Below are 24,415 nucleotides of genomic sequence, written 5' to 3'. Positions count from 1 at the left end.
TTTCAGATACATTTTTATCATCAGTAATGCAAAGGTGAATTAAGTTAGTCACCACTTTCCTGCAACAAAACTTGTGTAAAATATGTTCATCTAAGAACGTTTTAACATTGTGCTTTCACTGGTCAGGCTCTTTTAAATTAATGATAACAAATCAGTTTCTTTAGAGACTGCTAATTTTTGTGTTCTTAGTTTACAGATAACATTTTCAGTTTTAAATTTATCAGAAATGTACACACTTTTTTTATTATGACTAATGTAGAAATAAACATACATGTGCAATTTCATGACTGATTTATCAAGTAACTGAATATATGCAGTAAGTAACACTAGTCCAAGAAGAACACTGAAACTAAATTTCACTGAATAACTAACACTCTACTAACTGAAAACTGACTTGAAGCTTCACTGCTTCTCATATTTATAATTCAGTCTTACTTTTGGAAACTTTGCAAATCTCTCAGTCACTCATATTCCAATGTGCTTTCTTGCTAATATCCAAATTAAACATTAAAAATATTGCTTATTATATTAAACTAAGTTTACAGTATTTTATTAGAACTCTGATTTCATATCTGTCCTGATACCTATCTTTGAAATAGGTAACTGTTACACATCATTAGTTGTATGCTCGGAAAAGGACATTTTTTAAAACTTGTACGTGTATGAAATGGTGTAGTTTACATTTTAAACTAAAAATCAAAATCAGATAAAATATTGTTTGTTTTTTTCAATTTCTGGATTGTAGTCTGCAAGAGAAAAGCCATGGTTAAGTGCTTGTTTTTTAAGGTACAGTGCTGTCACGTGAAGTTTAATCATAGCATGTGACTGTACAAAAAAAAATATATCATTGTTATCATTAAAGCTGAACCCAACTCATGCAAGGTCCATTCAGAATGCCATGCAGTTTATCAAGAATCCTGTGCAAGCTTGTCAGCATGTTCATGACTTGATCCAGAAATTTAATGTTCTGATAAAACAGAAGAGAGAAGATCCTTGTCAGCCTGGTAAGTTTTAATTTGTAGGAAATGTTAAAATGTTTAATATGGAAAAGTTTGTAAGTTTATAGAAGACAAAACTGAAGTCATACCATCTGTTTGTGCACTTTCACACTCTACTACAAACCTGCCCTAAAGTTTCCATATAGGTTATATTTTATTTCACAGTTACACAATACTTTGTTTTATTTGTTTTCCAAATTTGTGATCATCATTTAATGTTGGCCAGCCATGTTCACAGTCACACGTGAAATGTTTGGCTTATTTTCTGAATCTTTCACATGAACTACATCTTCTTGTAACCATCTTTGAATTTCTTTTTCACTGGTTCTATCTTTGTACATATTGTTTAATTTTGTGTTTATTTCTGAAGGTGTTTGGAATGAAGTTGATATTAATATTCTTTGAATGACATCATCTTTCCTCTAATTTCGTTTTAATCTCAATGTCCATTGGTCTGCACCTTTCAAAACACTAGGTTTTTGAGTAATGTGCAGTTGAATTTTAATTATGTAAAAGAATAACTTGGATTTGTTCTTCACTGCTTAAGTTTTTTTGTTTTTTTTTAGTTTTGGCCATGTTGATTTTCCTAAACTCTTTGAATGACTGGGGCACATTACTGATGATTCAATTTAGTTCACTTGTTGGAAAGCATGCTGGTAATTTAAAATGGACGTTAAGAAAATTTCATTATGAAACATGTATCAGTGGATAAAGCCTTATTGACTCTGCATATAATAATACTCATTAGTTATTCTGCAGTTACATTGTAATGCATTACAACGTAAGAATGAGACTGTTTAGACTTTGTCAGTATTGATATCCAGTCTAGAAAGGTTTTATAGAAAAATCTGTTAATTTTTTTCTTAGATCCTGAAAGTAAATTTAGTTATTATGTAGTTTTAAAAACAAAATACACCAGTTGTTAGGAAGTTGGTATAATTGGCAAGTTTGTTTTTTTTAATACCTGTTAGAACCTCCTCTTTATCATGGTGAAACATGGGATTTAATGCAGCGTAGATGGGCTAAATTGGAGAAAGACTTTAAACTAAAGAATGGAAAGTTTGACATCAGTAAGGTGCCAGACATCTATGACTGTATAAAGTATGATTTACAGCACAATCAGTACACACTACAGTTCCCTCATGCTGAAGAGCTCTACATCTATGCCAAGGCCTTAGCAGATATTGTTATTCCTCTGGTTAGTATGCAACATACTATATAATTTTAGGACTTTAAGTGCATGTTGTATTCTTTACTTTTTTGTATATGTGTATTCTGTCCTTTTATTGTCAGTAGAAACACATACTTCAGAATTGTTTTCAATCTTGTAAAGGGATTAAAGACTCACTTGAGCAGCTAATTCCACTGATATATAATTGTTATGTAACATTGAATTTTAACTGTTTGTAAACACAGAAATTTCAAAAATTGCTACTTTTTAATATGTTTACATGTGTAAGATAAAAAAGTTATTATGTTGACATGTTTTTTATTTGTGAGACGTATTGAATGAATATAATTTATTGGAAACACTTCTATTCTTAAAAAATTATAAATGCAATACAAGTTTAACATTTTCTAAACAAACTAATTAATCTGAAGTGAATTTCTGACTCAATAACATTTACAAGTTGGATTAAAATACTGAGCAAAGAGGGAGTGTTAGTGATACTGACAAGGTAGAATTTAAGAACATCCTATCTTTTCTGTTTTCTAAGCTATTAATATAATTATGGGTAAGAAGAAATGCCATTCCAAGTGTAACATTGCATTTCTGTATATAAAATTTAATTTAACAACATAGTTTGTTAAGTAAAAACGTATTTCATAAAAAAGAAGAAAAATGTTGAAATATTAGTATCATTTAATTTTTAGTGGTTTTTTTTTGACAGAGTTGATTCAGTATATGTGCACTGTTTTCATAATCCATGCTGTTACATAACTAGTTTTATCTCATCTTTCACTGTTTTAAGTCCTATTATGAAAATTAAACAATGAATCAGATTTTAAAAAATAAGAATGCAGTTACAAGACCTAAATGAGTTTATAAATTTTACTGGCTATTTAACTATCTAACTCAGTCACATGGACAAACCTTGTAGGTTAACTGTCTAACTCAGTCACATGGACAGACCTTGTAGGTTAACTGTCTAACTCAGTCACATGGACAGACCCTGTAGGTTAACTGTATAGCTCAGTAACATGGACAGACCCTGTAGGTTAACTGTATAGCTCAGTAACATGGACAGACCCTGTAGGTTAACTGTATAGCTCAGTCACATGGACAGACCCTGTAGGTTAACTGTATAACTCAGTCACAAGTAGAACCTTGTGGGTTAACTGTATAACTCAGTCACATGGACAGACCCTGTAGGTTAACTGTATAACTCAGTCACAAGTAGAACCTTGTGGGTTAACTGTATAACTCAGTCACATGGACAGACCCTGTAGGTTAACTGTATAGCTCAGTAACATGGACAGACCCTGTAGGTTAACTGTATAGCTCAGTCACATGGACAGACCTTGCAGGTTAACTGTCTAACTCAGTCTCATGGTCAGACCCTGTAGGTTAATTGTCTAACTCAGTCTCATGGTCAGACCCTGTAGGTTAATTGTCTAACTCAGTCTCATGGTCAGACCCTGTAGGTTAATTGTCTAACTCAGTCTCATGGTCAGACCCTGTAGGTTAATTGTCTAACTCAGTCTCATGGTCAGACCCTGTAGGTTAATTGTCTAACTCAGTCTCATGGTCAGACCCTGTAGGTTAATTGTCTAACTCAGTCTCATGGTCAGACCCTGTAGGTTAATTGTCTAACTCTGTCTCGTGGACAGACCTTGTAGGTTAATTGTCTAGCTCTGTCTCGTGGACAACCTTGTAGGTTAACTGACTAACTCAGTCTAATGGGCAGACCTTGTAGGTTAACTAACTCTGTCTCGTGGACAGACCTTGTAGGTTAACTGTCTAACTCAGTCTCGTGGGCAGACCTTGTAGGTTAACTGTCTAACTCTGTCTCGTGGACAGACCCTGTAGGTTAACTGTCTAACTCAGTCTCGTGGGCAGACCCTGTAGGTTAACTGTCTAACTCTGTCTCGTGGACAGACCTTGTAGGTTAACTGTCTAACTCTGTCTCGTGGACAGACCTTGTAGGTTAACTGTCTAGCTCTGTCTCGTGGACAGACCTTGTAGGTTAACTGTCTAGCTCTGTCTCGTGGACAACCTTGTAGGTTAACTGACTAACTCTGTCTCGTGGACAGACCTTGTAGGTTAACTGTCTAACTCTGTCTCGTGGACAGACCCTGTAGGTTAACTGTCTAACTCAGTCTCGTGGGCAGACCTTGTAGGTTAACTGTCTAACTCAGTCTCGTGGGCAGACCCTGTAGGTTAACTGTCTAACTCAGTCTCGTGGGCAGACCCTGTAGGTTAACTGTCTAACTCAGTCTCGTGGGCAGACCTTGTAGGTTAACTGTCTAACTCAGTCTCGTGGGCAGACCCTGTAGGTTAACTGTCTAACTCAGTCTCATGGGCAGACCCTGTAGGTTAACTGTCTAACTCAGTCTCGTGGGCAGACCCTGTAGGTTAACTGTCTAACTCAGTCTCGTGGGCAGACCTTGTAGGTTAACTGTCTAACTCAGTCTCGTGGGCAGACCCTGTAGGTTAACTGTCTAACTCAGTCTCATGGGCAGACCCTGTAGGTTAACTGTCTAACTCAGTCTCATGGGCAGACCCTGTAGGTTAACTGTCTAACTCAGTCTCATGGGCAGACCCTGTAGGTTAACTGTCTAACTCAGTCTCATGGACAGACCCTGTAGGTTAACTTTTGTAACTCAGTCTCATGGACAGACCTTGTAACCATTTTGTGCCTGTTATAGTTTTCATACTATAACTTTTAGTACAGTGTGCATGTCTTCACAAGATTACCAAATGTCTGTAAACTTTGTAAGGCTTTTTAAATTTATATGCAAAAACGGCTCGTTTGGGTTGAGAAAATATTTTACATTCGGCCTGACGATGGCCGAAGAAGGTCAAAACGTTGTTCGCTCTTCTATGTAAAATATTTTCTCAACCCAAACGAGCCGTTTTTGTATATAAACTTCTCAACAAGTGGGTTTCTCGACATCACTGATTATTTGTAAGGCTTTGTTAACAAAATATCAGATTTTTATAAGTAAAGATTTGTTCATGTATTTTTTTTTGAATGATGAATGTCCAACATGTAAAGTAATTTTGATTTTAAGATTAAAAGTACTTCTAAACATAAGAAAATATTCAGATATGAAATGCAAAATCTATATAACCTCCAGATAATTATCAAATATCTTGCTATTTTTGCTACTGTATTTCTGTTCAGGGTTTGGTCAGTATGGTGGTTGATCTTGGAACCATCATAAAAAAAAATAAAGAAATAAATATAAATTATGCTTTTTTCATTCTAGAATGACAACAGATTATAACACAAAAAGACATTATGTTTAGTCTAACTAGTTTAAATCTTATAATAATAATAATATACATCTATATACATTTATTGTCTTTATTTTTTGAGCTTTCAGCTATTTCTAATTAACAATACAAATGTTGCAATAATGCAGTGCATATGCACTCATGTTGCTGTATCCAAGAATATAAAATTGGTGTTTATAAAGTGACCTGTCTTGACTGTGTTCTAGTGGACCAGTATTATGCAGAATCACACTTCAATTATAATATTATATGAGTATATGCATTCTTACAAATTTTGTAAAAGTTCTTAAATTTCAATTATTTTTAAATAAAAAAGTATAAAGAAAAACAATTAGCTCTTCTAGATAAAGACTTTGTACTCTTCTCCTACTTGCCATAAGTTTCCAGCCATCATCAAATTTTGCATGTGGAGAATGTAAAACAATTTTTATTTTTTTTTAGTTTTATATGTATACATAGTTTGAAATGACAATGTATCAATAGCACAAAAATGTCTGTGTAATTTATCAGGCTCAGTAACTTAGCTGTACTTCGGTCTAAAATATATGATTTATTTTTAGTTTACTAATGTCTTTCTTTGCCATTTGGAATCTAGCATAAAAAGAAAAGTTTTTCACAAAATAATTCACAGAGGTTGAGAAACCTACTAGGGGGCATTTTGGGCACTTGATAGGTTATTCCCCCATCATTGGGTGAAGTAGTTATACGTAAGAAAGTATTCTCAAAAACGAAAAAGATGGGTTGACCAACTTGATTGACTCTATAATTATATTAATAACTCAGAAAATAGAAAAGATAGAATGTTTTTATGTTTTGGCTTGTCAATATCAGTAATTTAAGTATTTAATTCCTAAAAAATTACATGCTTTATACTTGGGCATCACAAACATCTAATTTAGTGTACCACATAACATACAAAAATCAGTATTTAGGATTTTGTCTTTAATATTTACTTTTACAAAAGAAATTTACCAATGTATGATACTAAAATTTGGATTGCAATCTGAAGTGTAATACCAAACTTATTAACATACAATCATAAAATAGTAGTTCAGTAAACATTTGAATTTGAGTCTACAAATGCAATGACATGGCCTTTGACTCATGATCACAGGAAGACCCTTTTCAGTAGGGTTAAGGAAATACCAGATTAATTTTAATGACAATGTACAAAGCAGCTAAATTAAAATTGTTTTGTTTTGTAATTTTTGAATCCATATATTAATTAGCCACTTTATCAGAAACAGCTTAAGTTTTATTTAACCTTTACAAACTAGTAAGATGAAATATCATTTCAAGTGTAACATTGCATTTCTACATATAAAATTTAATATAAGAATGTAGTTTATGTTTGGAAATAATATTAAAATATTGGATAATGATTATCTAGTTAATTTCACAGCATAATTCAAAAGAATGTTTAAATTGCCATATTTCTAGTGAGCAACATGTGATGTGCTTTTAAACCACCATATTTGAAAATTGTTGTAATGGAGAGGTGTTACGTTTCAAAATAAATAATTATGAATTATAACATTGTTTATCTTTATATGCTTCAGGAAAGTAATTTAGTAATGTTGTCCTTGAAAATTGGACATACTTTGTTTAGTAATAGTTCCCAACTAGTTAGAACCTGGTAATTTATTTACAGTTTTATTTTTCTGCATAGAAGCAAGGAGGCATTACAAGTATTATAGATTGTATTCTTAAGACAGCTGGCATGAGTATTAAAACTTTACTTGAAATAAAGAACAGAACTTTATTTCCATTTTGAAAATATATTTTACTTCAAGTGGGTTTCTTGTCATCACGAATGTGATAGATTGTTTTATTTCTTTCAATACATAGTATTTATTGACACTGACACAACACTCAGGTCATCAAAAGAATTGTAGGTATGTGTTAATAGTTGTTCTATTTGAATATTAGAAGCAAGTAAGCACTAATATCTGTGTGTTTGTGTTAGCAGGACTTTCCAGCCCTCCCATGTCTGCTGGGACTCTCTTGGAATATCATATATTCTTCCAATTTTTGGAATGCCTGACAAATCTCACAGATTTTTTTAGTTAAAAAAAAAAGGGAAAAACAGAACTTTCTCCAACTTTTTACTGCTTGGAGATAAAATAATTAGTTTTAAAAAATTATAGCATATATTTGATATTTTTGCTTGTACTGTATGTGAATCTTGTACTAGGTTTAGTAAATTGAGAAAAATAAAATTTTGGATACAATAAAACAGGCCTAAAAGTGTACAATCACCTGCTTCCTATTTTCTTACTTCAATTACTATAGTATTTAGAGGGTAGCAAGTTCATTAGTATTGAAATTCACCACGATGTGTTTCTAAATTCTGTGTTATTGCTTTCATGGTTTAACTGCAAGTGCCTGTTAAAGTAGAGAGTTAATCTCTGGTATATATGCTCCTTATGGTTAAGTTGTAAATGTATGAAAAGCAAAGAAAAATTATATGTAGCTCATGTAATATTTTCAAAATGCTAAAACCTTGTACAGATAGAATTGTTTGTTCTACCTAGTGGAAGACTTTGAGATAATTCTGTAATAAGTAATGTCTTCAGTAATAATCTGAGATTCAGTATTTTCTTTCAGAAATTCCCAGGATTCTTTTACATTTTTTAATTGTGATGTCTTTTTGGTTGATGTCTTATTTGACAATAGTATTAATACTACCGTTTACACAAAGTGAACCAGAAACTGAATATATTCAAACATAAAGTTCCAGCTTTGTGCATGCAGTCTACACATTTCTGCTGGCTCTTTATATTTTATTTGTTTTTCTTAATGTGTGTAGCTTAACAAACATTTCTAACTCTTATGTAGAATTTCCAGTAAAAATGCTTTCCTGTGCAAGTTATAATGTCCTTAGGAATGGGGAAGATGCAATTTTTAAAGGAACCTCCAAGTCATCAGTATCTATAGATGTGTCCAAAAGTTGGTTGTATGAACACCATTAAACCAATATTATTATCATTATATATAAACCTACTTCAGGAATCTGGCAACTGATGACGACACTTCTAACATTTGTTAAAATTAATCAATCATAAAGAACTCAATGGTATTCTAAATGTTAAAAATGGCACTGATTTTATCATTTGTTTATTCGGAACTTGACTATCTAAAACCGCTAAGTATACTGTAGAAAAATGGTAAGGCTCAACAGTAAGTGACTTTGGAATACTAAGAGTAAGTAATAACACTGTTATTCTCTCCTGAAAATCATATTCTTATAACGTATAGAAATGCTATATATGTATTTTTGTTGATTTCTGTAGAAATGCTGACAACATTTCAATTGTTTAAATTACAGATAGTTAATACTGTTAAAATTTTCATCTGTTGTCTACTGACTTAGCATTTTTACTTTAGGAGTACGGTATAACAAAAAAAGAAAAACTTACAGTGGGATTAGGAATCTGTACTCCTTTGCTGAAGAAGATCCGTGCAGACTTGCATCGGAATATTGACCCTTCGGGTGATGAGACGGAGAGTGTGAATCGACTAAATCCACAGTAAAGTTTTTTGTTTCTCAATTACATTCTTCTCAATAGATGTATCCTAAATCACACATTCCTTTTGTGTCTCTATAGACTTATCCTAAATCACACATTCCTTTTGTGTCTCTATAGACTTATCCTAAATCACACATTCCTTTTGTGTCTCTATAGACTTATCCTAAATCACACATTCCTTTTGTGTCTCTATAGACTTATCCTAAATCACACATTCCTTTTGTGTCTCTATAGACTTATCCTAAATCACACATTCCTTTTGTGTCTCTATAGACTTATCCTAAATCACACATTCCTTTTGTGTCTCTATAGACTTATCCTAAATCACACATTCCTTTTGTGTCTCTATAGACTTATCCTAAATCACACATTCCTTTTGTGTCTCTATAGACTTATCCTAAATCACACATTCCTTTTGTGTCTCTATAGACTTATCCTAAATCACACATTCCTTTTGTGTCTCTATAGACTTATCCTAAATCACACATTCCTTTTGTGTCTCTATAGACTTATCCTAAATCACACATTCCTTTTGTGTCTCTATAGACTTATCCTAAATCACACATTCCTTTTGTGTCTCTATAGACTTATCCTAAATCACACATTCCTTTTGTGTCTCTATAGACTTATCCTAAATCACACATTCCTTTTGTGTCTCTATAGACTTATCCTAAATCACACGTTCCTTTTGTGTCTCCATAGACTTATCCTAAATCACACGTTCCTTTTGTGTCTCCATAGACTTATCCTAAATCACACGTTCCTTTTGTGTCTCTATAGACTTATCCTAAATCACACGTTCCTTTTGTGTCTCTATTAGACTTATCCTAAATCACACATTCTTTTTGTGTCTCTATTAGACTTATTCTAAATCACACATTCTTTTTGTGTCTCTATTAGACTTATTCTAAATCACACATTCTTTTTGTGTCTCTATTAGACTTATTCTAAATCACACATTCTTTTTGTGTCTCTATTAGACTTATTCTAAATCACACATTCCTTTTGTGCCTCTGTAGGCTTACCCTAAATTACACATTCCTTTTGCATGTCTGTAGACTTATCATGAATTGCACATTCATTTTGCATGTCTGTAGACTTATCATGAATTGCACATTCCTTTTGCATGTCTATACACTTATCCTAAATTACACATGCCTTTTGCATGTCTATACACTTATCCTAAATTACACATGCCTTTTGTGCCTCTCTAGACTTGTCTTAAATTACATGTTCCTTTTGTTATTTCTTGAATAGCTTGAAAGCAAATATTATTACATATTAGTTTCATTTTAGAAATAATACTAATTGTTTTCTTATATATCATAGTATGAAATGTTCAGGACCATCCTGCTACTTTATAATATTTGTGTTAATTTGTAACCAAAATTAGGTGTAAAATAATTTTTGAGAGAATTTGTGTTTACTGTAAGTACATGTTAACACTCATAAATGAACTGCAGTATTCTGGTACTGTTTTTTTTGCTGAACAGTTAATGAACAAACATTTGAAACGTGAGTTGTGCATGTTTATACATACAGATTGACCTTGTCAGTCTGGGTAAAAGTCACTTCAAATTTCATACAGTTTAATTTTAAACATTTATAATAAGAATTGATATTTCTTGGCTAAGTCACACGACCACTTTTGTACTATATTTAAATTTTTTATACCAGCATAGTCAAGTCAACGTCAGCAGCAAAAAAACGTAATAAACAAAAGGGAATTCTTAATATCCATGGCACTTCAAATTCTTTTAGGTAGAATTAGAGTATATTAATCTGAGACTTTTTTTCATTCTTTGTTAGCTACATTTTTGTGCACTAGCATGGGTTGTGATATACCCAATTCAATTTTATTACTTATCAGGGTCTTTACCAGCCTTCTTCAAGTTAAAGTTCTTTTAGGCAGGATTAGAGTAAATTAACCTATAAACCTTGGGCATGAACAAATACATCAAATGAAAACACCAGGCTTCCTGAATCCAAAATTGTAATTAAGCTTTGTTAACCTGAATATGACTTAAGAAAGTCTAAACATTGTTCTCTGCTTTATTTTGGTAAAAGTGTTAATATCCATAGCAGTCATCCTGAGATACAAAACCAATTAGATCTCATATTGGTCAAGATGTGATAGAGCTACAAGCTAAAAGTTTGTATTTGAAAGCAACAACAGAGTTGTTCTGTGAGCCACTATGATGTGGCTAAAACATTATTTTTATCATAACATTGTTGAAAGAAAGGCAGTGTCAAAAAGAGAGTTTTGACTAGTTTCAAGAACACAGGAATACCATACTGGAACACGATTAGCAAAAGTTAGAACTCGCTTAGGATGAACAAGAAATATAATTGCACGTTATGACAAATATCTCAAGATTATGCTACTAAGAGTGCACTGACAGATAATCTGCCAGCTGGCCCAGGATTTAGAAGGAACCAGGTCAGCTCATACATAGATTCTTGTAAAATGATAAAATTTGTTTTTATGAATGTGTATGAGTGACAAAACACAATCCTAAGATTAAATAATGAGACCACTTATAGATATTGAATGGTAGAACTGAATTTTGCATGCCCAAGCATAAAGAAGATTCTCAAAATTACTGCATCTAATCTGAATGAACTCTGGAAGCTGCTGTAGGTATTCTGGAAGAACATGCCTCAGGATTTTCTCCAGAAATGCTCTCATAGTGTGAATGATAGAGTAAAAGTTGCTCTGTATGCTAAGGTACCACATGATCTTATCAAGACATACTTTCACAGTATGGAAGATAAATTCAAATGCATGGTGAGGTGGACATACAAAACTAAATATGTTAAAAATGGTTCTAAGCATTGTAGAGAAAATAAATATATTAAGCAGTTGCTGAATTTCAAGTTTATATGTATTTAGTCACTGTTCATTAACGTGGTCCCTTACTTTTGCACATTAATGTACTTCCTTTTAAACACGTCTTTTTCCCCCTAAACTTACGAATTTTCCAACATGCACTTTGAGTAGATTCTGTGAATGTAAAAACAAATACTAAGAAGTGGATTAGTAATATAAAATAATACAACAATTCTAAAACATTTTGTAAATATAATATTTAGTAGCTACAGTACTTGACCACTCGAAGTATACTATTTGTAACACTCACCACAAAAACAGTATTCCTTCTATTGTTTTCTTGAATTACATATTTAAAAGAGAAATTATTATTTTATTTAATAATAACATTTCAAGCCAGTACTTGTCAGAGGTGTATACAAGACTGTTTATAGGTATTGGGGATTTGAAAGGCAACATCTGAAAATGTTCAAGTCAACCCAAATTTCTGTCAGTGTTTGACATCATTTTCTGTTTTATATGAAATGAAAAAAGTATCAAAAATTAACCATGAGCAGGCATCATCTGTGAGGTCCATGCAGTGTACTTTTTGTAAAAGGGCTAGAATATGCAAACTGTACATCGCTCTCCAAAGAATTATGGGAACTATCATACCTGATGTAAAGCCAGTAAGCATTGAGTTTTAATATTAGGTCACAAATTATCTGGAATGATAACAACTGCTTTACACATTTTTGAAGTGATGGCCCAATATTTGGTGGAGAAACGGGCAGCTTAACAGTTAAACTGTGATTGTGTTGGGTTATCTATGAAAGGTTGCTATGGGGATGTTATGTCACAGCTGCATTCTCTGTATTTGATTCTGGAACCTAGCTGTAGTTTCTGAACTTCCAAATGCCTTGTTTTTTATTAAGGTAATTTAAAGGAACAGGCTAAGGGATTTTGTGGGAATGAGAGTTTCATTACAATGTTATGTTCCAGCTTGATAATACTCACTGTTAGATGTTGTGTTATTAATGCCTGAGCTAAGAGTAATAATGTAAACTACTTGGAATTGTTAGCCTAAGTCCTTACTCTATAGAATATCCATAAAATCATTTATTGCAAGAGTTGCCAAATGATCTCAACACAAATCTTCCTAGAACATTCTGCATCCTGATTGAAGCCCCTTGCCAGATAGATGTGTAGTTACTGAGTACTTAAACAGTATTGTATGTTTGCTATGCCCTACTTTCCATCATCTTCCTGAGGACCTCAGTTTGGAAATCCTTAATCTAGAGGTCTCATTAAAAAGGTTAGACTAGTCTTCTGGTCATCAAAAACTTAATGTTTTGAACAACAGTGGAGGTAATTTGCACCAGACACCTGTCAAAAACTGATTGAGAGCATTTGCCCCCATTATTACAGTGGTAAGTCTACGGATTTATGACACTAAAATCATGGGTTCGATTCAGCAGATATCCCGATGTGGCTTTGCTATAAGAAAACTCACTTGAGAGTATTCATTGCAGAATAGTTGCAGTTAATTACATCTAAATTGGTGGTCATTGTGTGAGAGGGCTGATTTACATGGAACCCCTTCCCCCAATTTTACACACAGATACTTATGCAGAATAGTGGAATTATAGATAAACTATTGTTATTGGAACTGTTTCACTACCAAACTTGTTGGATGTTTGCTTAAATTAATTAAACATGTTGCAACAATTGTTTTAACAGTTCTCACGCTTAAAAGTAAGAAACACAAAAGTTTTAAATTTTCTCTAAACTCGAGTTAACTCCAAAACCTTTTGTATTATATACTCTTCAAAAAAAGAAAGGCAAAATTTGAGACAAGTTGTTAAGTTTATTCCAGGTAGTTTTGTATGACATGTATGAAACTTTGGACATTCACTGCTGAACATCCAAAGTCTGGAAAGGCGAAGTCCACGCTCACTAGTTGAAGTTTAACATCACTCAACATCAATAACGAGTATGCCCCCCGTGAGCATCAATAACTGCTTGGCATCTCCTGCCCATGGAAGCGATGAGATGACGAATCACATCCTGTGGAATGGCTGTCCACTCAGCTTGCAAAGCTGCTGCAAGCTGAGGTAGAGTCTGCGGTTGAGGTTGTCGTCGTCTCAGACATCGGTCCAACTCGTCCCAAAGATGTCCGATGGGGTTTAAATCTGGTGATCTGGAGGGCCAGGGAAGAATGTTGATCTTGTGATGTCTCAAGAAGACAGTGGTGAGTCGGGCTGTGTGAGGACGGCCGTTGTCATGTTGAAAAACGTCGTTGACGTTCACCATGATGGGTTGCAAATGGGGCCTAAGAATCTCGTAGACGGTTGCGTACAGTCTGATTGGAAATCCTATGCAGCCCTGGTATGGTTGAGGCAGTAGACGTCGCAGTGGTGGTCCTATCCCGAAGGTGACATAACCGGATGTTGCGATCTTGTGCGGGCGTGGTCACACGAGGTCTGGCAGATCGTGGACAGTCAGGAGTTGATCCATGTTGTTGGTGATGATTCCATAGCCTTGTGATGGTGCTTTGGTGGACATTCACAGCTCTGGCAACATCCGATCGAGATTCGCCTGCTTCCAAGCGACCAATGGTGTTGTTGCGTTGTGCTTCAGTCAGTCTTGGCGTAATTGTATTGCGTGTTGGTGGCTTAACACTGAGCTATGGAAACCGAGAACCCGTCACTTTATAGGATTTTGCACATGTTGCACTTGCAGAACATGCAGATCTCTCAAACAAATTTATTGGACACGAATGCGTTTTGGCGAAAAATCCGATGTTTTCCTCTGTTTTCAAAGTGCACAACTTTTATTGTCAATTTGGTCTGACAATCAGTGCCTTAACACGTGTCACATCACATACTCTGAGCTTGTAACATTATTACATATATTTCTCTTTAAAATAAAAAAAATAACCCTTTTGCATTTCTTTTGTTGAAGAGTATATATAAAATACAACATTTTGGTAGAAAGCTGAATGGAATTAAATTTATTTTTAGCACATTTTTTAATACGGTTTTGAATAAACAAAAATAAGGTTAAATTTTATATCACCAGTAAAGACTATATTAAAGTGCTTGAACTATTATTTTCTATTCACTTATGTAGACATATCTTCTCAGTGTTATGACAAATATCCAATTATTCAGATATGACTCATTCAACTTTGCAATTTTTTGTCTCCCATTTAACTATGTGCATTGAAAGAAACTTAAAAACATGGTCCTTGTGTTATGTTACTTCTGTAAACTAGAGTTATCTCAATTTTTGTTAATGTTTCCAAGGGCATTTTCTGTTTTACATTCGAAGGACTGCTGTATTTTTAGATTAAATCTGGTGAAAAGCTGCTTAACTTTCATCATCTCCAGTATGTGACTGGTAGCTACTCATTGAATAACCTGTTTTTCTCTGCTGGATACACATCCTCATATGCTTCAACATTAAAAAGGTCCATTTCTTTAAGAAGCTAAAACTTCTTGTCCCTGTTGTTTTTTAAAACGTGAAATACGAAAATTACATGCCAGAAGTCCTGTAGTTTAACCCTTTCAGAAGGGCTAGTTCTAAGTGCCACAGTTTACCAAAATTGTACAAGTGAGTCAAGACTTTTAGAAAGTCTTAGTATGTTAAGTGTGTTGTCACAGGTTACTAGGATGACCAAGGGCATGGTTTCAGGCATAGATATTTTTTTAAAAGCTTATTAATGACCACTAACATTCTACCAATATTACAGGTATTCTCATGGTGTATCATCACCAGGGCGGCATGTGAGAACACGTCTCTATTTCACGAGTGAAAGTCATATTCATTCGTTACTGACTGTGCTGCGTTATGGGGGACTGTTGGATGTAAGTGGATCAGCTGCTACGTGTTAAAAAAAGGATTTTTTTATTTAAAAACAAATTAGAGAATTTGACATAAAGATATGTTAATAAAAGTAAAGTACATTTATAAACTTCTATTTAAAAGAAAAAAAATGGCAGGTTTTAAAAAAACTTAGTATTCTTCATTGTTTTATCCAATATATTATCTGGTTAGATTTACTTGTGCATAAAAACAAGCCCTGCAGAAGCAAATCGGTATGTCTGAAGATTTACAATACTAGAAACGTGGTTTTGTTACTCATGGTGGACAGAGTACAAAATAGCCTGATATGATTATTTTTATTATATTAATTGGTTTCATTTTAGAATTAGGTAACCAATTATTTTACATTAATTGATGCTCAGAAGTAATGAATTAGTCTAATTAACTGTCCAGCTCTAAACAGAACAAAAATGACACATGAAGCACTGTTATAAGTTTAGGCTCATATGGGCATAGTTCCCCAAATCTGCTTGACATCTCATATTTCTTGATAATAATAAAAAAATAAAAAGTTAGTTTTAGGTGGTAAGAATGCAGAGCTCTTACTGTTGGACAAAATGTGCGACTCCCTCCATGTAAGAAATCCTCTCAGAAGTTTAATATAGTATAGCTTCCGTATGTTCAAGAAAATTTAAATTGTCAGAAGTTAATAAAACAGTAAATAGTTTGGTTATATGTGGAAAAAAATCCAAACTACTTTTGAATCAGAGCTAAAAGCTTTTTGGGGTGGTGCAAATTATTTCAAATAAATTATAAGCCTAACATTGTAACTGAGTACGAAAACTGCGGATTGCCAGTGAGTTCTGTGTGACCTGAAACATTGGGATAGTGATATAACATAGGTCTATTTCTAGATAATTGTTGTTATTAAGCTGCGGACCAGTAAACCATGAAATTGCTCAAGCCACTGTAGCAAGTCTTGTGAGCGAGGATTATCGCAGCTCACTGCTAATTTAAGAACGTGTAAAAACGAGGCTTACGAATTTAATCCTGGCTTTATAACTTCAAGGGGATATTTAAAAAGGATTTGCTTTAATTTGGGAAATAAATAAAATATATTACAATAGAAATCGACCCTTAATCTACCTTATTTGCTCTCTATGTTAGCTTTATGGAGGCTGCCATTGTTACCGAATCACACCTCTCCATACATAAAAGTTAATCCGCGATAAATCCGTGAAAAAAGTGATTAATAATTAAAGTATTATTTTTAATTCGATAATCCGATTTTATGATCATGCAATGGCTCGGATGAGGCTCCTCGGCGGAGATGTTGGCGACTTCGGCTTTTCAGTCACAAAGGTTTAAGCCGCAGTTAAGCAGGTTGACCCCCCCAAATACCGTGGTTTAACGGCGCTCCACTGTATCAGGTATAGATGTAATTAAGAAACTGGTACTGTACACGAGTTACATTCACAGAGATTCCTTAAAAAAGAAAATTGTTGATATTTTATTTGTATATTTCTGCTTGTTTATGAGTTACTACTGAAATTAGCGAGTGACTTGTTTACTTATATCCATCGGTCTTGACTAGCATTTCTCCATCACACTCTCTGTTTCTTGATTGTTAGAAGAGTTTGACAAGACTAAAAAAAAATTCTTGTTGTACTACTTGTTTTCAGGTTGGAAATTATGTACAAAATTGTATTCTTAAAAATTTGGAAAACTTTTACAAGTCTATTAGAAATTTTGATTTATGTATAAAAAAAGTATTATTACTAAAGGTTTACCTGTGAATTTACAAAGCTGTCACTGAATCAGTCTTAAGTGAAAGGTGGTTTTCATGTTAAGATTAAAATACTTTTTTATCTTAAAGTTTTCACTTTTCATGTGCATAACTTTTAAAATCTCATAAATATATATCAGTAGCTTCTTATTTCAGTGAAATCAAAAGATACAAAATTGAAAATAATTTTATTTGGTTTTAGATGAGTGCAAGTTGAAACAGCTGTTTTGTATCTGCTTTCTTTTAGTTCTGCAGTGTGCTATAGACCCTCTTAATAGTTTGTAAAAAACCAATATATTACAGTATAACGTCTTATAATCAAGCTACAATCACTCTGCGATATGTTAGTGGTTTCCTGGAGAAAGGATATCAAATATCAGGAGAAATTTAATTTATTTTTCAATTCAGTTTTGTTATCTAACCTAATAAGTTTCTGCTTTTATGTCTTAGTACTTTTGTTGAAATATATATGATGATAAATAGAAACTATGCTTAAAATCAAGACATCACTTCTAGCCTTAATGAAAAGTCTAAAATGAACAAATCAAATTGACAGACGCTTTGTGACACAGAGTAGTAAAGATTAAGAATTCATTTGAATATTTGCATTCAAATCAAGAAACTAAAACTTAGGTTAAAAATTGACAAAAAATAATAATAAATTTAATGAAAATTGAGTGTTACTGTGTATAATGTCTGTGGCATGCATACTTCCATGCATCAGTAGTATGCCAAAGGTAAAAAAACACAACTATACACCATGTACAAAATATCTATTTATAACATGGTTGATGATATTTGTATATGAAATATTTGACTGTTATGCATCAAGAGCTAATTTTGTATTTTATCCAATTTTTGTATGGCGATTTCAGGATGAAAAGGATGAACAATGGCATAGGGCAATGGAATATGTGAGTGCTGTTTCAGAACTGAACTACATAACACAAGTGGTAATAATGCTTTATGAAGACCCTACAAAGGTAAATTGCTTATTTAATTAAAATTATTTAGTTATTATAATGGGAAACACGAGCTTGGAAATTACAGTATGAAAAAAAAATTCATTGAATTAGCAGGAAATGTTATAATAGCCCTGTTTTCTAATTGCAAGGTACTGTAATAACCAGAACAAAAAATCAGAAACTTAATTTATTATCAAAGAATCTCATAGTGTTTAAATGTGTGATTTTTGTGGTAAAAGAATTAATATACTTTGTAATTGGAATGTTGATTCATCACTCTTTCACTGTTCAATATCTTAGCTCAGTAAAGTATTTTCTCTTACTGTTATCAAGTGTTTATAAGGTCTAAGGATGTTTGAATTATGATTTCAGTTTTTTCAGTCTTTTTATAAAATTTCAGATTTACATACTAATAAAGAACTGTCATGCTAAATCACCTGGTATCAAATGTGAATGCTATATTAAATATATATGTGTATGTGTGTGTGTGTATATATACATATGTGTACTTAAGTTTATGGGGAGTAACATTATTCTTTTAATTTTTAAAATGTAAATGTTTTAACTGTTGTATTCGTTGGATCACTGGTGTTTAGATTTGCCATGAATTGCAATTGCTAAATCTACTTGAAACTGGAATAACAGTTCTTCAGAATTTATCGATAGATGATTGTACAGTGACATTTGTATCTATAAAAACTGTACTTCAACATGTTTAAGTTTTAGTTTTTGTGAACAATCATACCCCACTTAGTTTTTTGAAAAGAATGATACAAAGCATTGATTACATATAAAGAGCAATCAGTATTTTGCTAAAGTTAAATATATTTTATTTTCAGATTGTCAGAACAAACAAAAAACTGTACATATATGGTGAGGTACATAATTATTCTCTTCAGAATTTCCAAAGCTTCATTGAACTTTTCCACATAATTGTATTAAAATTTAGTACAAGACTTAAGTCTTCATAAACTCAAAAGAATTCTGATTTTTATAGTTTTTTGTTGTTGTTGTTTTGAGAAGTTTAATTTGGCAACTTTAGTTTTTAGTTTTGTTTGTGTTTATTTGTGATTTTATTTAGCCTTGAATCAACTTTTTTAATTTCATTTGTTTTAAATTTGGTGGGCTTTGCTGAACAAATTTTACTTATGTAGATGATTTCAGTGTATTTTCTTGCTACCAGCTATTATTTCACATTCAAGAATATTTTTCTTTCTTACATGTTTTTAAAATAATTTTTAATAAGGTAGTTTTATGCATATCTCAGCATAGTGAAAAATATTTTTTGAAACTATAGAAATAATACTTACTAATAATTTGTTGTCGCTCCTTCCAGTGAGGTGTTTAATTTTTTGTGAAGTTCTTTTTTTATTCAGATGATTGCATTGGAATAATTTAGGAATAAAAAGATTTTTCGTGGTGTTTTACATATCATTGTATAATTTCAGAGCATATCTTTTCTTATCTAAAATAATTTAATATAATTTGGAAGTTACTCAGACTTCAAGCCCTGTGAACTAAAGGTAATATAATTTTTATAGAATGTAAGAAATAATTATTACTGTTGAAAAATTAAATTGACAGTTGAATTTAGTGTTAATATATTTTCTATTTTAGTTTTGTTATTAGAAACTTTGTAATTTAGGAACAGTTAGTTTTCTGATGCTTTGTAAGTTAAACTGACCTAAAATTTATTGTTTTGTGTTTGTTTAGTTAATAATCAATTGAAAAATTATTCAAATCTAACCTTAATTGTGTATTTGTCATTAGTTTTCATACTTTTAGCTCTGCTAACTTTATCTGTATAATTCATTAGCTTGGGAATCAGCAATATTATGAAATACAAGCTGTTTAGATGTGTGATGTAGGTTTTTATTGTAACACAGACCACATAAACTTGCTCACAATTTTTGTTAATGTTGTAAATTGCTTAATATGAAATATGTACATATGCACAAAAATAGTAAGTTGATATGAAAAGTTCTCAAGTTAAGACACTGTATAAGATGTCCTGCTTGTAGTTAATTTTAGAAGACTGATAAGAATTGTCTGTGATACATCAACAGACTTCCTATGTCTGGTGTTCAGAGAATATCATGTTTACCTTTAACGTTCCAAATGTATTTTCTCACATGGTGCATTACTTTTGTTACATTAATTTAAACTAGATAGTGGACTTGGGGAACTGTAATACTTCTGTACATGTGAATGCATCAAAATAGAAAAAATATATCATGACCAATGTTTTTCTCTCCCAGGATCCCTCTTCAGAAGAAAGATTTCATGTGGAGCTACATTTCAGTCCAGGTGTAGTATGCTGCGTACAGAAAAACCTTCCACCTGGACCAGGCTTTCGTCCCCAGTCGCGGAATGGTCCTGTTAGTGTTTTATGAATTGACTTGGCTATTAGTCTTAGACTGGTTTCATTGTACCTATTTACCAAAAGTTTATTTTATTTTTTCTAATAAACATTTTGGAATACATAAATTAATTTTTTTTTTTCTTGTATATCCTGTTAGTACTGATATAAGTTAACTGATTTATTGTGGTTGAACAAGGAAGATGTATTCAAAATTGACAACACATAGCTGCACCTTTGAAATTTGTTATTGTTCCATAAAGTTTCTGTATAATAGTAATACATTCATGTTCTTTGCTTGTTGCTGCATGGCATGCTTTTATCTTTCTTTATTATTATTGTATCTTGCTATTTCCTTTGTGAAGTCTGGCTTTAATAGTACTGCAGAATGAACAGTGGTAGTGAGTATAGAGAACTGCAGTCAATATGCTTGAAGTTTCATGTTCAATCATTGCTTCATGTATTTTTTTAAGAATTGAGATGTGGTGATGTTGTGCATGATCTTGCCATTATGATTAAAATAATTGTTTTAAGGCTGATATACTCTTAGATCTTGAACTTTAAAAACTTGCTTGTAGCAAACTTATATTTTTAAAAGTCATATTTTTCTGTACATTTTCAATGAATCTTTTGAGAGTCATAAAAACATGGGACCTAGTAGTTAGGATACTTGCGATCTGCTGGTCATGGGATTAAACCTGTTATTAAGCATGCTTACACTTGCATATTATTATTATATGATAATAAATCCTGTTGCTCATTGGAAAAGGGTATTACAAGAGTTGGAGGTGAGTGGTGTTGATTATCTGCCTTATGTGTAGTTTGCCAATTAAAAATTAGGGATAGCTAGCACGGATAGCATACAAGTAGCTTTGTGTGCTAAGTTCAAGAAACCTTCATAAAATTATTGTTTTGGAAATTTATGGATGGAATCGAACTTGTACAAATTGGTATAAATTTGAAGGTTTTTCCTTTGTATATTTTACTTGGAATAGTCGATAACATGTATCCTTGGATTTTGAGATATTACACTGGACTGCTTTGTAATTTGAAAAGTGCAATATATTATATTGCTTGATGTCCATTTTCTATATGGATATATTTGTAACTACCCTAGCTACTGGTATAGCCAGTCTATGAGTTACAATGTTTAATATTATTCCTTGTCTTGTAGCTGAAATAGCTACTAATTTCATTGTTCTGTAACAGCAATATATTTTTAGCCAGGTGTATTCTTTCCATGTTTATGTTTTTATGCATGTGTTCTGCATTTAGTTCTGGCATTCTTGTTAACAAGATGTCAAAAGTCATTAACCTCTGCTGATTCTCTTATTTAAGTAAAGGTTTGCATATGGCAGTGGCTAGAAACATGTATTATTGTGTCCATTCTTTGGGGCCAACAGCATTTCAAGGAGAAACACAGATACTTGTACAAATTGGTATGAGCTGGAAGGGTTCTTCCTGTTGTATGTTATTTGAAATATTCAGTGGCCTATAAAGCTTTACATGAAGTGATACTACACTTGGACCATTTCTGTAATTTAAAAGTAAAATATAACAGTGTTTGTGGTTCTTGTTCTGTGTAGGTGTCTTTGGAAAGCTCTTTTTCACCCTACTATCCAATATAGACCATCTGTGAGATAGAGACTGATCAGTTTGTCATACTTGTGATGACATTTATTGACAAATAAAGATTTAAATTTTTTTCACTGGGATTTTTTTTTTCTTGAGTATCTTCAATTTATTTTTCACTTCAGAGGAATTATGAATTGATGCCATCAGGCAGAGCTGATGGTGTCTTGTGATCCAGTGAATCTTAACAGTAAGACTGAAGCCTTCTAGACTAGCATGGCACTGATAATCCCTCAAAACCTTATCTAGTGCTTGAAGTTCACATGCATTGTGTTTCTTTATGATACTGATGTACATTGCATCATTTTGCACAAAACTTTGCCAAAGAACCATATTCAGAAAGATGTGTACATCTCTAAACATTTTGAATGAGACAAGATCCTCCCCCACAGATATCCAACCTTTCAATGGCACAGCAGTAGAAAAGCTGATTGTGGGAATCTGATGGCTTCACCAGTTAAGTATAGAAGTGGTGTGAAACAGGAGATCATGTCAGTTTTCAAGCAGGTGGCTAGGAAAGATTTTGACATTTTCTCAAATTTTTGAATTAAGTTATTGCTTAGAATTGGTGGATTTAGATAGTGTAGTGTCTGACATTGGACATAGTACATTAAAGCACTTGGAAGATGAGCAATTGGGCAATTAGAACACAGTTGTAAAAGTTTTATTACAGTTTTGGAATTGTGATAAGAGCTATCCATAGAGCCAAGTTCCAACTTTGAAGACCTCACAGGAACTCAGTCATTTACAGGGATGATTTGAGAAAATTACATGAGAGACTTTTCTGAGCATGTATTCTTGTGATCACGATGAAATGTTCATCAAAGATCTACTGAGCTAACCATTACATGGTTCTGAGAGGCTTTTTGTATTTCACAAAGCATAAAGGGATACCAGTGTTCTGTTTGGACTTTTGGTTGGTGATGTTAATAATGCAACTGTCTTTTTTTTACCTCTTACCGATGAATGCTTTGTGTATTGGAAGTTGCTTATTAATTACTTCTGGGTGATGAAAGTAGAACTAAAACTTCTTTCAGTACTGGAAGGGTTGTTTTGATTCTGTTTCATGCCATTTAGCCTGTGTAATGCATCTGCCATTTTTAACAATGTCCGTGATAGGAGAGATGTTTCATCTATGATAATAACAAGTTCATTTTTGTTACATATTTGAAATTGTAACTAAGAACTTGAAAATGATATTCCAACATGTGAGGGATGCATGCTTGAAATTGAGAATAGGAAAATGCATACAGAAATACAGTTTCTTTGTCACATAATCAGTAAAGATGGGGCACCCAATGACTTTGCAAAGATTGCAGTGGTCCAAGATTGGTCTCTACTGCACAATTTTACTAAAGTTGATGTGTTTTGAATAGAAATTGGAATGTGAAGATACTTTTTACTCTTGAAACTTGCCTTTGTCAAGCTTCAGTGTTAGCTTATGATCAAACTTACCCATTAATTTCGGATAAAGGTGCCAATGAAAGTGGGATTGGCATGATTTGCCACAAGTTCAACATGGCATTGAATGCATGAACATGAAAGTCATATTCTGAGAGCTCGTTTCAGTTTGAGTATGTTTTGTACATTACCACAACTACTTTTATAATATAGAGTTAACCATTTGAGTGGACCAAAATCACAGAAATGGTTACTTTTAAAATTGTGTTGGATAATTATTATACAAGAGCATAACTTCTTTGTACAGTGTCATAGTGGTTAGGGTCTGAGCTCCAAATCTGTGTTTTATGGAATCAAATCTCTATCATTGAATGTGCTTGTCCTTTTAGTCATGGGACATTATAATGATACAATTAATCCCACTTTGAAAAAAGAGTAACCCAAAAGTTGACAGTGGGTTGTGTTGACCAGCTGCCTTCCCACTCATCTGTTATTGCTAAATTAGGGACAGCTTGCACATATAAACCCTTGAATAGCTTTTTGCAAAATTCAAAATTAATCAATCTTTGTACATCATTGTCTGGGTCAGCAGTAAAGAGATCCCAACAGGTTATCTCACCAACAAATGAAATAAAATCTGTTGTG

The 24,415-nt window shown here is 32.8% G+C and overlaps 1 protein-coding gene across 8 annotated transcripts in view; it reads left to right on the top strand.

Moving 5' to 3' along the window:
• The window catches only part of LOC143249823 (inositol hexakisphosphate and diphosphoinositol-pentakisphosphate kinase-like), a 51,932-nt gene extending 31,067 nt beyond the window's left edge, over positions 1–20,865 (top strand). For all 8 annotated transcript variants that reach the window (XM_076500373.1, XM_076500371.1, XM_076500374.1 and 5 more), the window contains 6 exons: positions 863–1,004; positions 1,970–2,196; positions 8,848–8,990; positions 15,554–15,668; positions 18,289–18,396; positions 20,637–20,865. In XM_076500373.1, the coding sequence (XP_076356488.1) occupies positions 863–1,004; positions 1,970–2,196; positions 8,848–8,990; positions 15,554–15,668; positions 18,289–18,396; positions 20,637–20,771 (870 nt within the window). In that variant the 3' untranslated portion in view covers positions 20,772–20,865. The remainder of the gene's footprint in view (positions 1–862; positions 1,005–1,969; positions 2,197–8,847; positions 8,991–15,553; positions 15,669–18,288; positions 18,397–20,636) is intronic.
• Positions 20,866–24,415: the final 3,550 nt, after the last annotated feature.

This window comes from Tachypleus tridentatus, chromosome 4, assembly GCF_004210375.1.
Source record: "Tachypleus tridentatus isolate NWPU-2018 chromosome 4, ASM421037v1, whole genome shotgun sequence".
In the NCBI taxonomy this organism is placed as follows: domain Eukaryota; kingdom Metazoa; phylum Arthropoda; class Merostomata; order Xiphosura; family Limulidae; genus Tachypleus; species Tachypleus tridentatus.
Note: the sequence above shows the minus strand (reverse complement) of the source record. Positions and strands in the feature narration are given on the sequence as shown.